Here is a 17,107-nt window from a genome sequence, read left to right as displayed (position 1 = left end):
CTTTCCATCCAAGTCTGAAGAACCCCGTGTCCCGTTTCAAAGGGAACAAATGTTTCTGCCGTAGCCTGTTCCCTCCGCGCCAAGGAGGTGGCCATGCGGGAAGGTCCCCACTGCGACTGGGAGCTGCAAGGCTGCAGGGGATGCACACCTGAGCAAAGGCTGCCCGACCCTGCCCACTGCTCCTGCTCCCCCAGGACACCTTTCCTGCAACCCAGCAGCTTCCAGTACCTGTTCTTAAAGGTGGCAGGATGCAGCTTAGCATGCATTCCCCAGTCCTAACCAAATGCATATTTCTGCATCTAATCTTACCAGGGACTGAAGTTTTCAAGGGAAACAAGTTACCAGAGCAATTCCATTAGTTACTGAAGGTACGTATGCCTGAGAAGACCATGCACTTCAGTACGTCCATTTCCTTACAGTGCTAGTTTTCAGCTAAGCACCCTAGCTTTTGGAAGGAATTTAATGCACCCCCAGCCCCAAAAACATACGAAGGGAGAAGTATAAATCAATTGGCATAAGAACGCAGAGACTGATTTGCTCTTTTTTCATAGCAATCTCTTTACCGCCTTTCCAGAATGCACAGCTCTTTTCCTCGGAGGGAAGATGTGTTGCTATCCATGTTGTGCTATTTCACACCCTATCTCCAACAGATGGCACAGATCCTCACCTGTTTAGAAAGAGATCTTTGAAATTGTTTACGTCTTAAAAATAGATCCTAGCTATCAAAGGGATTGGTGATTCCAGCTAATAGGTTGGGGGTTTTTTCAAACATTCATCCCCTATTTTTCCTCATTGGCGTTAGATGTTAACCCCTGTTCTGCTCAGGCTGTGAGTATGGAACCGCTGTGGGTCAGCCTGCCGGACAGGGTGGATAAGCTGATTTGTAATTCCTACGAAGACTAGGCCTGGATATGTTGATATGACTGCCCACCCGTACGTGTGAATACATACATCATAGAACAATAGAAATAAAACATTATGGTTGCATTTAGAGATCAGCCACCATTGAATTTAGGATTCAAATATCATTGAGGTCAAGAAGTAGGACCAAGTGCTACAGCTAATTCCTCTTTCTGTAACAGGATTATGCTAAAATCTGAATCCTGGGGTTGGGAGAAGCCTGGCTGTATTCTTGCTTCTGTTTTCTTTGAAGAGCATCATGACTGCGAAGAGAAGGGGGATTGAATTCTGCTGTGCATGCACAGCTGTAGCAACCTCCTCCTGTGATTTTCATTCCATGAATTCCTTCAAGTTTCTCTTCAGGAACATACTTTTGTGTGATATACAGCCAGTGAGCAGCTAAGTTGTTGCTGCTCAAGCCCAGAAACTTTCAGTTATTCCTTGCCAGATCTGCGAGTCGTTTGAAGCCAAATGGGGGCGGCGTTCAGCACCGTGAAGGAGTTAGAAGATCAGAAAATACTAGGCATGGCTGATCTTTAGGAAAAGAAGAGTGAGGGCTAAAGCTGGAGTTAACACAGACTGTTGCAGATCTGTGTGGACTGCCTGGTTCTCTACTGGACAAATCTTAGAGGGAGAAGAAAACATTTAGGGCCTCTTCTTCTCTTGCAGTTGTAGCTATGCTATGGAGAGCAGTGCAGTCATGGTGTCATAACTGAGAAAAGAACCAGCTCACAGACCTTTATAATTTATGTTTTAGAAGATAATTTCTCTTACCATTGGAGTGTAGAGACTCTTATTTAATGTAATCATGGAAGAGCTCTGACTGGGCAAGCCAGGCTCCAACAAACAATTCTATTTCTTTCACATTTCGTTCTTCATCAGTAGTGTAAGGAAGAAACACATGTTGACTTTCTGCAAGTTTTCCCTTCTCCAAAACTGTCACCTAATTTCCTCTAACCCCTTCTGTCAGCGGGGGAGTACCACATGTTCACTGGCATGTGTTCCTCCCAGCAGAGGAATGAAACACATCTTACTTTTCACATTTAATTCAGAATTTTTGTTGCTGTTGTTGCCATGCAGTTTGTCAGCCAAGCATAATCTTCTGGCAGGAAAAGACAGAAAAACAAGGTAAAGAGAAGCAATATACTTTGGTTGTAGCCCTTAAACTTTTGGATTCAAGCAACATTGCCTGGTTCTATCGCCAGCAAAACAAAGAAAAGTGCAAAAGCATGACACATGAAGTCTTTCTGCCCAGGAAAGCAAAAAATAAATTACACAGAATGACCTCCAATACTAATTGCCCTTTTAGTAGCAATTTTCAGATCCAAAGGTAGGCAGAAACTAGTGAATGCTAAGAAAAAAGATTTCACTGCATAGAGAATCAGAGCTGAGATTGGGCTTGTTAGCTTGCAGTTGCCGTAACTGTGCAGTAGGCTAGGCAGAACACGACTTCAGGCTCTGAGTCCTTGGTGAGACTACTAAATCCTTTCATCAGATCCCTGGCCTTCACATCCAAGTATTGCTGTGAGCTGCTTTGGGACAATAGTAATTTGGAGGTCCTACAAATTCCAGGGCATCATAGATGACTTATCCAGGAGTCATTACTGATGGGAGATGTTCCCCTGTCACTCCTCCCCAACTTTTTCTAGGGCTCATATCTAGTCTTTAGCCACAACTGAATAGAGAATGATTTCGTGAAAGAGCAGTGAGTAAGGACCATGAGGAGACCAAAGTCTCTCCCCTGGACAATGTGCCCAATGGGAGAATTTTACACTTGGATGTCAAAGGGTCCAGTCAAGAAAAGCCTCTGCTAAGTGAGAGGCCTGGACATTATTCTTCACCCTGAAGAGTTATGGAGGAGTTGTTTTGCCACAAAACTATTTGAACTGATGGAAACCAGAAGTTTTTCTGAGGTTTTCATAGGTCTTTGAAATAATCCACAAGGAAAAAAATGTTTCAAAATGTATGTTTCAGGTTTTCATCTGTTCAGAATACAAGGTGGGAGAGAACTCCCCTGCACATTTCATTGCAATGATTCATGTACAACAATAGCAGCACTGGATGTATTAGGGGAAAAAAAATCTTGTTATTTATGTAGTAATTGAAATTTGTGCTAATTCTGCCTTTCAGCGAGCCTGAAGAGTCCCAAGTGAGTCACATGCAAACAGACAAGGGCAGTAGAGAGTCCCTAGAGCATGACACAGATAAAGCAACACAGAATCTAAATAATGTCAGACATGGGTATGTAGGTTAAAAAAACAAACCGCGGTTTATTTAAATGTGTAAAGTACTTGGGAGGGAAAAAGATTACATTGTACTATGGCAATAGAGACAGCACATACTGTAACAAGCTCATCCATTGTAATGAATTCAGGCTACTCTTTCCAGTCTCCTAATCCGCTCAGTCACACAGATCTTTGGGAGACGCTTGCCGTCGATTTCTCTAGGGGACTCCACACTACAGATTTATTTCAGTGAGAATTTGCTGTCCTGTTTCTCTATGTCAGACTGAGGAGCAGAGCATCATCCTCCCACCAGGGGAGACAGGCGAAATATGGCAAAACTTCTCATGCACTAAGACCCTCTGTCATGCGTTATGTAAATCTAGCCTGATGGAACGTCTGACCCTAGGACAAATCACCAGGCTGTCTGCCTTAACCTTATCCCAGATGTGGCTCATCACTGGGATGAGAAGCCTAAAGCAGCAGAGACTGAGAGAGTTATTATGATAGTTATAAAATCCCATTTCCAGGCAGAGTGTTTTATTTCAGGTTCTTCTCAATCCAGTCTTTGAAGGGAAGAGCTTTGGTGTAGCCACTGTAGAGTTCTAGGCTGCAAGTCTTATCATAACCCCAGCTCACTAATCCCATCAGGTGCCACCTGAGCTCAGGAGATGCTTTTCCTGGCAGAGTTATGGCTGCAATCCCACCAGTCTCAGCAGGGCAGATGTTAGAAAAGGCTGTGTGGTCTTGTTTGGCACAGAACATGCTGTCAGTGATGCTGACTTGTATCCCATTATCCTCATACTGTTGCTCACACAACAGTGAATCCACCATCCGAACAGCTCCCATGCGGATTGTGTCATTCTTGTATCCCGGATCTTTAATGTCAGCCAATACCTTCCAGCCAGTAACCATTATTTTTAAATCCTCTGTGGATGAAGTCAAGTCATGAGAAGATGACAAGCAAATGGGTTGAACACGACTGCTGATTCTGGCTTTGTCCAACAGTTTTATGATAGCTATGTCAGAGTCAAGTAATATAGGGTCATAATTGGGATGCACTATGATGGCAGAAATCTGGGGAGGAAAGAGATTAGGAAGAATTGTAGAGTTAACAGCGATGGCAAGTCAGCAGCACTCTTTCCATACCACTATAATATGTGTTCAGTTTGCGTACTTCTCCTCTACCCTCCACTCCCAAACTATTTTTTCACCATAGTGGTCACTCAAATGAGAAACACGCAAAGAGATCAAGCATCTTCTGACTTTTTTTTTTTGCCTTGGGTTTCAGGACAGTTTTTATTGCATGAAACTCTTCCTAATGAAAAGCAGTCAGGACATTTTCAGCAAAATGAGGAATTAATGTGCAGTTCAAGCTTTTTCCACTGTTCACTGAAAAAATTTTACCTGACATGCCTATAGAATTTGAAGGGGACAGGGGGTGTGGGGGTGTGCTTTGAATTAGAACATTATCTTCATATTGAAATTCAACCATCTTCCCATCCAAAAAGAATACTAGAAATACATTACATAATGTTGGGGCTAAACCTTTACTGCTAGTGATGAAACACTACAAGAACAGATAGGATTTATGTAAGGAAATACTGTAAAAAATATATTTCCTTACAGAAAAAGTCTGAAAAAGCTGGGATTAAAGAAAGAAACTCAAAAGGGGGAGGCAGGGGGGGAAGGTCAAATTAACTACGATTTCTTGGATAAAATCCATTAATTAACTCACATACCTCCCCACTCCAAAAAAGAGACACACACAGCCAAAACTGCTGTATTTCTCCCCATTTTTATTTCAGTCTTTCTAGTTTTACTTCAAAAAACCAAACCACTCTGGTGAGCCCGAGGTGCTATTTTTGGAGTTGGAGTCAGACATGAACTTCTTTTGAGTTTAGAGCTGTACAGCCTTGGGGCTGAGATGTGAAATGCACTCATGGCATCAAACCAGGATCCAGAGCACAAGTGTTTCATAAATTATGCTAATCACTTTCGACAGTAGCTGGCATCTCTTCTACTTTCTTTCTGGCAATATCACTCAAGACATTATGGCCCATGGAACCTGAGCTGTTTTCTTAGTAGTCTGTGTTAGGGGGTGAACATACAAGTTGGACAGTGTCAGGGGAATTTAATGAACTACAGCATGTGCCCTCCTTGTGCCATGACAGCTCTGTCAGTTGAGTCTCTATATATGCATTTCAGAGAACAGTGTGTAAACCAATATACTGCTCAAAGGATAACCTTTTTCTCTGCATACAAGAAGGATGTGAGCAGCATCTGTCTGTGCTCATCTTTTTCCGCTCCCAGCAGACTTACCCGCAGGTTCTGGATGGCCTTTTCATCCCTGTCATCGTCTCTGTAGAATTTCCCCAGAACCACCTTGAGCTCTGCTGTCTTGAGTACGATGGTCTTGCCCAGGTCAGTGACGCAGTGAGCTGCCACCACCACAGTGCGCTCATTCACCAGGGCCCCGCTGCAGATAAGGATCCAGGCCCCTTTACGGAGGCTGTTCTCCTTCACCCCGTTGGCTATCCGATAGATTGCTGCTTGCCAGGGCCACCTGGTAGAGGTCACTGTCTTCTGAAGGGTGATGTTTTCTGCTTTTCCACAGACTGAGGAAACATGAGCCAAGAACGAGGTAACGCCTTTTCCCCACCAAAGAATCTGAATATCACTCTCGCTTCCCGCTTAGGATGTGCCAAAAGAAACCAAACTGCAATGGTTAGCATGAGGGACAGCTTTCTAATTAACTTCTGTCTCCAACTTGCAAAATTATAAGAATATTTTATATAGCTTTTTAAAAAAATCTTTCAATTTTTCCATTATTATCTGAATTCCTGGCTGAAGCAGGAATATGGTTTTAGCACTTCAGCAGGTGAATTTTCATGACACCCTTATCAAGCTGCACTATAATGAGATGGCTGCATAAAGAAATGGAAAGAACACCTCTAATTCTTGCTTATAATAAAACACCATAAAGCCAGCAATGCACTAAAACTAACCCTAGGCAGTCACAGTGTGGTTGTGAGGTCCTCTCCTAGAACAGACCTTGGCACAGATGAGTTCATGCCTATGAGAACAGACTTGTCTTGCAACAAAAACCTTGAAGCAAATGCATCTAAATCAACAGCCATCCTGGGGAAAAGAAAAAGTTCTGCCCTGTTCTAGGAATATATTACCCAGGCTCGGACCTGGGGTAAAATCTCCTGTATTAGGAAAGGTTTACTTCAGTTGAAAGAGTTACGTCACATGGTCACATTTTTTAGTCTCCCGTAGGACTTTTTTTTCCCCTAGGATGTAGTGTGCGTATGCCCATAGTGAAAAAGTTTGAATGAAGTACTTTTCAATACAAGAGATTATCTCAAAGCAAAACCACAAACAAGAACTTTAAAACTTCTACCGGTGGATAAGAAGAGCCGTGTATCCTCCAAGCTTTATTGCTCCTGTCTCCCAGCTGGAAGCATAGGCAGCCTACACCACTGGGACTCCCTAATTATCTAAGATGAATACAGATCCTGTTCCCCCATCCACCCAGAGATGTGTGCATTTTTTTCCCTTGGAGACTCACTTGGAATACACACAGGGGCTCTCCCACTCCATTTTCCTGTCTTCAGACAAGTCCTCCTGCTGCTACCCAGGCGGCGATAGAAAGGAGAAATGCACTCGTACTGCAGCTGAGTGTGCAGATGCTGGTACCCTGGGGGCAGTTCTCCAAATGGCAGTGCTGGCTTCTTAGTTGGATAGATTTCAAGCTTTTGCTTGCTGAATGCAGATGAGTAAAGTTGATGCAAAGGTGTTTCCCTATTTCAAGGCACAAAGAAGACAAGGTAATAATAATAATATTATAAAAGTGATTATTAACATAGCTATATCACCAGCTGTGTTAAGTATCATTTCAAGGCATGAAGTTTGCTTGTGAAATAAGGCAAAAATGTAATTCTAACGTAGTTTAGCAAAACTCCCATTTGCATCCCAGCTATTTTTTTTACATAGATGTAGAATCATAGAATCATAGAATGGCTTGGGTTGGAAGGGACCTTTAGAGGTCATCTAGCCCACCCCCCCTGCACTGAGCAGGGACATCTTCAACTAGATCACGTTGGTCAGAGCCCGTCCAACCTGACCTGGAATGTCTCTAGAGATGGGGCATCAACCACCTCTCTGGGCAACCTGTTCCAGGTCTTCACCACCCTCATTGTAAAAAATTTCTTCCATATATCCAGTCTAAATCTACCCTCTTTTAGTTTAAAACCATTACCCCTTGCCCTGTTACAACAGGCCTTGCTAAAGAGATTGACCCCATCTTTCCTTATAAGCCCCCTCTAAGTACTGAAAGGCTGCAATAAGGGTCTCCCTGGAGCCCTCTCTTCTCCAGGCTGAACAACCTCAACTCTCTCAGCCTGTCCTCATAGGAGAGGTGCTCCAGCCCTCAGGATCATCTTCATGGCACACATATATAAATACATATAAGTTTATAAATTTTCTATTTGTATCTTTTTCTTTTTTTTTTTTTCATTTTATGGTTTCTGGATTGCAACCAGTTGTCTCTGAATGTGGAAGTTTTTCCCATTCATAAAAGGACTGAGATACCATGTTTTTAAATAAAGAAATTACACTGGAAGTTGGCATTGCCATAATTAATTCTCACTAGAGAAGAGTTAGGCACATCTTTTCTCTAGTGACCATTTTAATAGGCAGTATTAGGAATCGATTCAGATTAAATCATGTTGATAAAGTTGCTTGATTTAGCAATTAACAGAGATAATTGCCTCACCACAGAGATTTCATAATTGCAATAACCACCAAGCTTCCATTTAGAAATTGTACTGATTAGCTGAAACATGGCACATAATTAAAAAAAAAATATATGCACCAGCCTAGATACAGACCATAAGGTTGACTACAGTCATACTTAAATTTTCATCACTTAGAATGTGTCCCTTGCTTTAATGCTTAAATGCACACATCTACAGAAAAAACTATTTACATCTGAAGAATTCAGAAGGAAATTAATTTCCCTTGAGATTTCTGGTACTGCCTGCATCCAGAAAAGCTGTAAGAATGGTTTTTCACATGGTAATTCCATTTTTGATCACAGAGAGACACAGACTGCCTCCATCATGTAGGATCTGTCAGGCAATGCATAGCAGCACTGAAGGAAAGTAATCTTATTAAGAACAAAAGCAATGGCAAGTTTCTTGTATTTTGGAAGAAGGATGAGAGCTGCTGTGGTAATGCTTAGACTGCCAGGGTCCCATTCCCTACTCACATCTGACCTTGCAATATTGCATAATCCACACTTCGCCTCACTATTAATCTTTGAAATGGAGATCCTACTTCAAGGGATAAAAACAGTCCACGAACATGAGCTGCCATCATGATGCTATGGAGGTGGGGGCATGTATGCGCTCTCATATAGCTGGAGTTAATATCTGAAACATTTAGCATAAAAAGACCTGTGTTCAAAAGTGAGCTGAGAAATTTAAGCAAGAAAAATCCCCTGATGGCTAGTAAAGCCTCTTGGTGGCTTCTCAGGGGCATCTCTACAATCATACATTGCAGAGCTGGAGAGTGGGAGAGTATTTGGGATGTACATGCTGGCCTTGTCCCTAAAGTCTTCTCTAGGCATCTGCTACTGCCCATTGCCAAAGACAGGATATGGCTTGAGCTGCACTTTTATTCTGACCTGGAATGGCTGTTCTTAAGACCAAAGATGAGAACAGTCCTTGCACTACATCTAAAAATAAATTAATTATTTACTGCAAAAAAAAAAAAGGAAAAACCTGAAATGAGAAAGTACTACTTGGACAAAAATGAACCTGAACATTGCAGCATAACTAATTCAGATTGGGCTTATTTTAAGAAATCAGCAGAAGGGTAAGCCCAGACAGGGTCCAGTCTTTTATTCCTTCCCCCCTTCCTACTCTACTTCCTCCTCTCCCCCATGCCTACCCCAAACTCAACTTTATATCAGTTGTGCTATATCGCTTTGGGTGGTGAAACTTAATGGAAGCAGGTTACCTTGCTACACCCCCTTCTCTCCTTGTGCTTTCCCCACTCATTTCTTCACTAAGACAGCACGTATTCATATTTTAAGACACATCATTAGACCCAGGGAACTGTTCTCAGACTTTTGTCATAGCCTGTCATAAGCTTGCAAGTCTAATTCTGGCATCATCCAGTAGTTTGCACATCTCTGCGCATTTCTTCCTGGCTGCCTCCAGCAGCTTGCAAACCTGTGCTTAATCAGACCTCCCCTCCCAGCAGCTCTCATTGCTTGCTTATCAGTGGAGTTGTAGGAATGGCTGCTCAGGCAGGCTAAACACACAGAGTGGAAAAGAAATCACATTTTTTTCTTTAAACTGTAGTTGAGATATTGCATTCTCACCTTGACTGAACCTGCATTGGAAGCACTTTCTGTCTCACCAGGTCAGAGATCTTTGGCTCTCTGCAGGCTAGAAAAAATATAATGTTGCATAGTACTTTTCCACATTCACAGCTCAAGTGTTATGGTTCATACACATTTCTACTCTTTCCTCTCACTAGCTATAGTGGACTGGATTAAGAAAAGAGGCAGTAAGTTACATGCATTAAAATAAAGATAGGCCCTAAAACCTAAAGCCTTGGAAAAATACTTCCCCACACATCACCAGATCTAACCCATTTACTGGGGTGGAAGCAACTGAGCGTCTTCTGCACTGGCACTTTCAGCCATGGAGGAAGATTTGTCTGTCAGTGTGTCTGAACGGTAGACTTAAGCCATGACAGCTGATGGTCTGGAATTTGAGTAAACTTTTGCAAAAATGGAATTTTATTAAAAAATACTTAAATTCCATCTGTGCAGCCACACACAGCTAATCCCAGTGACTTGGCATACGGAGAAAGGCCGCACGATGTTACTGACTTCTAAGAGTCTTTTTGCTTGTGCACCCTTTGGAAGGAGCTGGAGACTGATTAAAAGGAATACCTCAGAGTTACCTGAATATACACAAAATTACAGAAGGGAGACCCAGGATTTCTAATTTTGCATATTCCGTTTATTTACTTTAAGAGCAGGATAAAATATTCAGGTTTATCCATTCAAATAAGTGTGCTACGATCTCCTTCCTTCTGCGCACAGTGGAAGAAAAGGAATTTTGCAGGATGGATTTTATCTGTATGCCTGATCACTTGTGTTCTGTGGGATTTAACAATATCCAGCTCTTTGCAATTACTGTATGTATTAACCTTTATGTCGCTATCAAAGTTAACATCAATAAAGATGCTTTCCACAAATTATTATAATCAATAAAGATGCTTTCCACAGATGATTATATGCTTCAGGGAGAGAGTATTTCCATCTAGAATAGCAGAATAAAGCAAATTCCCTGGGGGACAGATATATTTCCTTATATTATCATTACTTCAGTTAAAAAAAAATCCATTACAATATGTGTCAAACAATTGCTTTGGGAAAATTAATTTGGCAGGTCCCCAGCCCAAATTCATTCATCTATTCAGGGTTTCAGACATGCTTAAAGTAGCTGCAGGTCAACAGCATAAATCCCTTTCTGGAAAAGTATTTAAAGATGTGTTTCAGTGTTTTGATGAATACAGATAGTTTAAGCATGTCCTCTAGTGGTTTTCTGAACCAAACCTTCAAGGCTCCAACCTCCAGGCTTGGCCTTTTACACTCATGACTGGTCCAGTTGATTTAAAAGGGTTGTGAGAGGAAAGCTCGGCCCTATGACAGAAACTCTGACTAGACAATTATTTCCTCCTATTTCAGTTCCCTCCTGTTCTTCTTTGATTTTGCTCTTACGCAGGTTTGATCCTAGAATGAATGTAACAAGGGTCTTTGGGAACATTCCTTTCCATGTTTAAAGATGGAAACATCTTCTGGAATCGCTGGCATCTTCTCTGGCTGAGTTTAGCAGCTAGTAGAGCTGGCAAACTACCAATCTCAGTATCAGGTGTCAGCGAGGTGGTTTGTTCTTAGCAAAAATGATTGTTTGACCAGTGTAAATTATATAAAACAAAGTCCAGTAAAGCCATAGCAGCTTTTGTGAGTTGTGGTAAAAAAGATTGTAAACTACCTTTTATGCAGATTGGCTGCTTCCCTGACCATTGTCCATCATCTTGGCAGGTCCTCTGTTCATTCCCACTAAGAACATACGAGTTGTTACAAAAGAAAGCAATGACTGTGCCAATTTTTGCATAGCGTCCATTCAGGAGCCCAGTGTCTTCTACTACTCTTCTGTAGCCATTGAGAGGGCCACCAGGATCTGAGCAGTTTTTTTCATCTAGAACTAATGATAGGGGAAAAAAATAGTAACTATTTTATCAAGTTTACAGCGCCATTTTCACCCATTAGATTGCTTGGTATTTCATTCAGATGTTACTACACAATCTATACTTTATTAAAGATGCCTTTTTGAGACCCATCTGGGATCTCTGTCTTCAAAAAGGTCAAATATTAAAGAAGAAATGATAATATACAGATGTCTGTTTTTAATACACACTTTAGTCTTCACTGAAAGCGTAAGATTCCTAAATTGTTAGAGAGACCTTAAAATGTAGCCGACAATCCTGAAAAAGAACCTTGACTTTACATGATGTCAATGTCCCATTAACATTAACAGGGCTACTTCAAGAGCATAAAAGGATGCACTTAAACTATATGCAGGAAACAGGCCCTTGGCATTCTTCTCCCTTTTCTGTACTTTCAGTACTTCACTGGACTTGGATAATAAAACTAGACTACTTAATTTTACTTTTCTGTTTGGCTCCTTTTTCATTTCTTAGCACTGAGAAAGAGATTTCAATAACCCAGGGAAATACAGGAATTGAAAGAGAACCCAGGGAAGTGGTTGACTCGGCCACATTGGACACTTTTAAGAGTCACCTGGACAGGGTGCTGGGCCATCTTGTTTAGACTGTGCTCTTCCTAGAAAGGTTGGACTAGATGATCCCTGAGATCCCTTCCAACCTGAGATTCTGTGATTCTGTGTGAGAGATATATATATATATTTACTGATACTAAAAATTTAATATGGAAAGCTTACTTATGCTAGATTCTGCCTATAAAACCTCTTTTACTTCCTCCTTCCCAATATTTTCCCCTTCTTCTTATTTGTTGTTGTGGCTTTTTCTCTCAATAAAATTAAATTTTTGGCCTAAATCTGGATGACAGTATTCCCTGATGTGATGCTAATAAATGTTTTTCCCTATATTTTGCACTCCTCTGCTCTTTCTATTTAGCAGCCAAAAAAGTACTTTTTTTTTTTCTTTGGATTTCATCTCAGTTTCCTTGTCAGGCTGATAGTAACATGCAATTCTGTTTAATTCCTCTGTCTGATATCCCATTGGATGATAACCAGTGAACATCTAGTTTAGACAGCTAGTGTTGGTGCTGCTCTGCTTATGGAGGGCTGAGAAGACGGAGACATATCAATTGACCAGAAATCACCTTTTCACGTCATTGCTTCAGACACGGCTGCCTGCTGAGCCTCACTTCACAAAAGCACCAACGTATAATAAAGCAATTAAATATTTCTTTAAATGCCTGTGAAGTCAGCACAGTAACAGTGCATAGGTATGGCCCTGTCCTGTTCTTGTATCCTCATGTCACCAGACAGAGCACAGCTCAGCAAAGCACATAAGCACATAGCTGAACGTAACACGTTCAATGAAGAGCATATGCTCTTAACATTGCGTATATAATTCAAGATAAGCATATATTTCAGTGCTTGCTTTAACAACATTGGATTTTAGCATATGCTGAAGTTTGTATATGTACTTAAATACTTTTCCACATGAGTCATATTCAGTAAACAAAGAGGATGTCTGAACTTCCTCTCACCCAGAAGGGAGAAGGAGAGCCCTGTCTCCTTTTAATTTGGCTCCATTTTTCTTCTCTGTACCTCACAGGCTCTCCTACTTGTGAACCACAAGTGACTGAGACTTGATAACAGCTAAAGGCGACAGGGAATCACCCACAGTGTAATGCTTTATTTGCAAGTTGCTTTCTGCACTGATATCTAGCCTAGAGGCATCATCTGATGAGTGGAGTGCATGTTTCTAAATATACCTAAGCTCAACCAAATAAGTCAATGAAGGCCTTCTCTTATTTCATCCTATGCCTATCATTAACTTGGACAGTAATTCTCTTCTTCCCTAAGCTCAGGGTTATGACTTTTTTAATGGATTAAAAACAAAGATAAAACATCTGGGAAAGAGAGACCTAAATTACACCACCTAGCACTTCAGTAACAGCCAAGTCTAGAGACAGATCTTTCAATAGATCTTTAGCCAAGGACATCATGCAGCAGGGACTTTAGCACAATCCTGATATTACATTTACTGCAACTGGAGACATTCTCTTCAGATAGAAGAATGCCCATTGTTTGCTCTTTCAGATGAACTTATATACAGCCCTGTCACAACACTCCTCCCAAAATTTATGTTGTTTGCCACAACACACTTGTAAAAGCACTTTTCCAATTGATACAGATTATTCTGGAATATTGAAACAATATTGTGCAATACAAAGCAACTAAAGGAAAATTAAAAGCCTCTTTGGGTGAGAAGAGGGGCTTGGAATTTCTCAGCTGAATCAATGTGAATGGTAGGCATGCCAACTTGCATAGCCAAAATGAACGGAAGTTTCTCTTTTATCAGTTTTTCTCTAGGATGGGAATTCTGTTGAAATAAGAGTCTAGTCTTCATGCAGTAAGCCCCCAGTCACCTCCACAGAGTGCACCAGACTTCTGCAGAGAAGGTATCAGAGGTACACAGTAATGGAAGTAGCTATTCATTGTTGCACAATGTCTGTCACTTGATTTTGGTCCTAGACACTTTCAGTCTGTGTTAAGAAGGATGTATGCCTAAAGTCTTTGAAAAAAATTATTTTTCGGTCATTTGATGTTTCAGTCAGACCATTATATAAGCAAGTCTTGCAGGCTTGAGCTCCAGCAGAGTAAAATAAGAATCTCTACTGCTTTTTAAAGACAGGAAGACAAAAGAACATCATGTTAAGCCATGGATCTTCCAAATTTCAAGTGAGATTTGGATATTCTAGTTTCATGTGAATACATTGGCCGAAACATTTGATAAGAATCAAAACTTAAAGTGACCTTACCACATTCAGGATGATGTGTTGACCAAATCCCATCAAGCTGACAGTAGGCAACACGACTGCCTTTTAAGCTGTAACCTGCGTTGCACTTGAAGTAAACCTGGGCCCCGTATTTAAAGTCATCTCCTTCCACAATACCATGAGCGGGAGCACCTGGAGTCCTACACATCACCACTGACAGTTCAGATATTTCAAAAAAATCCACTTTATTACAAAAACAGGACTGTGTTAGGATGATTTTTTATTTAGAACATTGAAAAACCAATTCAAATGGCCACAGGAGTCAAAATTACAAGACAGGTATATGCCAATCTTTAGAAAGTTGTTTAGACATCAGTTCTACACACACTTACATATATGCCACTTTTCAAAACATATTTAGATCCACTCAGTTCCATGGGATTACTCAGAAGTGTGAAGTGATGATGTGTCTGAGTGTTTGTATCATTAGGGTTAATTTGCTCAAAATATTAGTACTTGAAGCACTTCCTATCTTAACAGGGGTTTTCAATGGACTACCATGCTTGGTAAAGAAAAAGTTTAGATCCTTAAAAGCCTTATATTGAAATTCTTTCAAATTCTTCTTTCCATTTTTATATAGTGTTTCAGATAACCTCACTGAAATATTAAAGCACCACTATTTGTGTAGGTCATACATTATCATAATGACATTAAAAAGGAACTTTGATATTTACTGAACTGTGATATTTACCCTTTCCACAGGGTTTGCTCTATTGGGACAATACTTAGAGATAATGGTCTATGTAGCTACTGCAAGTAGTAAATATTAAACACGGTAAGCAAGATTTCTCTGAGAGCATCAAACCAGCCACACTGAAAAAGAACAAAGGTCCATCCAGCACAGAAACCTGTCTTCAATGGTGGTAAACAGTAGATTTGATGGAAGGAATATAAAAACAGAGCAAACATATAGAATACTTTCCTGGCATATTCTGGCAGCATTCAGCAATCTGGGGCTCAAGGACTACCTGAACTACAATGGTATTTTTGGTATAACATACCCTGGTGATTTTTTAACAATTTGTTCAAGTATTTTCTAAACTGAACTATATACTTGGTGTCCACGAGTTCTACAGACTAAGTGTCGTGTGAAAAATACACTGCTTGCTTTGGTTTTGTTTTTCTCCTGCCACCTGATAATTTCATTGGATGCTCTACTTTCTCCATAATGAGACACAGAGAACATCCATGCCCTATTCACCTTCTCCAAATCACTTTTTAAAAACAATTTTCTGTATGTAGAAACTATATGTAAGTAAGTATTTCTGTATGTAGAAATTACAACAACGTAGGAAACAGGTTTTTTTACTATCTACACAGTTATCCATCTCTCTGTGTGTCTCTGGCTTTGCCTGGCCACTCATTGTGGAAAACTGCATAGGAAAGGATTCAGTGCAAGATTTAGATATGCATATGGATTTTTTACCTGGGAGCTGTGTTACTCCGCTGAAGATAGATAGATGAATGTTAAAGAGCTCATCCTTACTTTATGCTTTTAGAATATGACTTTCTCTGTTTTGCCTCATAACAAGTTGCTTCCTAACCTACAGCCAAATTTTGATCCTTACACTTCCAGAGGAAGAACTTTTCTAAGGCCTCAGCCCTGTAGTCCTTACAGAGTACACATGAATGCATCTATTTATATGGATTGTAGACCATCCAATTATTCACGTAAGGCAGAGATTCTTGAGTAACAGTCCTAAAGCAGCAGCATTCACAGGAAAAAGGGTCCACAGAAATTCCCCTCATTTTACAGATTACTACAAACATCAAACAATGAGTTGGCAGAATCATTTGTGCACTAGTAGCACAAGCCTTGGAAAGAACAACTGTCTAATACTTAAGCCTTAGAGATGGGCCCAGACTGACAGTTCCAAACCAAAACACATCCAGTTAGGAGAGCTCAACATTTTCTCTTGGCTGCAAGTGTTCTGAATCAGTGTCATCCTTAGAGAAAGAGTAATGATAAATACTCAACAAAATTCACTCCTAGCCCTTGATGTTTCTCATGCGAAATATAGTCACAGATACATATACATGCATATATAGGTGCATATGTGTATACACAAGCACATGCATAAATGAAAGGGAAATAATGGGAGCAGAGATTTTCTACTATTTTAAATTCTCAGAACACTTGTCTTCCTCGTCATGATCTTTGCTCTCCCGGTCACTCCCTCCATATCTTTCTCTGAACAGGAATTTATTTCACTACATTTATATTTCTCTCTTTCAATGTAAAGTCACACTCAGCTTGTCAAATGAGAAAAGAAGATCACTGGAAACATCTATGCACCACTCAGAGTTCTTCTTTTTATCATAAATACAGGTTTTCTGTTTTGCTTGTGGTCCAGGTCAGCTCTGCAGAACAAATGTTTTGGTGCTTTTGTGTTCTAGGTCCATCCTGGAAAAAATGTCACCAAGCTACACTTACTTTTTTTTCCACAAACTGTAAGTATTTGTTCTTGTTCAGTGTCTTAAGTGATTAAGATAGTTTATAGTCCTTTTGATTTGCTTTGTTTGTCAGACTTTCTTTAGATTCTCTGTGATGGTATGGCCCAGCTGGAAAAACTCTGGTTTTATTTATGATGTAAATTCAGTGTTGCGTGCACAGATTCATTTAGTACTAGAACTATGGCCTAGAGTAGAGGATATGGAAGCAGAAGGTCATGAGATCTAATCATAGCTATAAAACTGTGGCCATGGGTAAGTTGCTTCATCTGCTGTATGTAACAAATGAGAGCACCCCTTTCCTCACAGGGATGTTAAAATCATTAGCTCATACCCACTTGTGTCACAGAGTCACCGTAGGGTTTCTCTGATGGCAAAACAGGGAAGTATT

The 17,107-nt window shown here is 40.5% G+C and overlaps 1 protein-coding gene across 3 annotated transcripts in view; it reads right to left on the bottom strand.

Moving 5' to 3' along the window:
- Positions 1-3,144: 3,144 nt before the first annotated feature.
- The window catches only part of PAMR1 (peptidase domain containing associated with muscle regeneration 1), a 58,827-nt gene continuing 44,864 nt past the window's right edge, over positions 3,145-17,107 (bottom strand). The window contains exons 7-12 of one of the 3 annotated variants that reach the window (XM_064452340.1): positions 14,248-14,418; positions 11,204-11,416; positions 9,517-9,583; positions 6,697-6,929; positions 5,445-5,740; positions 3,145-4,199 (exon numbers count right to left, since the gene is read on the bottom strand). In XM_064452340.1, coding sequence (XP_064308410.1) covers positions 3,663-4,199; positions 5,445-5,740; positions 6,697-6,929; positions 9,517-9,583; positions 11,204-11,416; positions 14,248-14,418 — 1,517 coding nt within the window. In that variant the 3' untranslated portion in view covers positions 3,145-3,662. The remainder of the gene's footprint in view (positions 4,200-5,444; positions 5,741-6,696; positions 6,930-9,516; positions 9,584-11,203; positions 11,417-14,247; positions 14,419-17,107) is intronic. The other 2 variants (XM_064452341.1, XM_064452342.1) reach the window with 2 other exon arrangements.

This window comes from Phalacrocorax carbo, chromosome 5, assembly GCF_963921805.1.
Source record: "Phalacrocorax carbo chromosome 5, bPhaCar2.1, whole genome shotgun sequence".
Classification (NCBI taxonomy): domain Eukaryota; kingdom Metazoa; phylum Chordata; class Aves; order Suliformes; family Phalacrocoracidae; genus Phalacrocorax; species Phalacrocorax carbo.
This window is presented reverse-complemented; position numbering and strand designations above follow the sequence as displayed.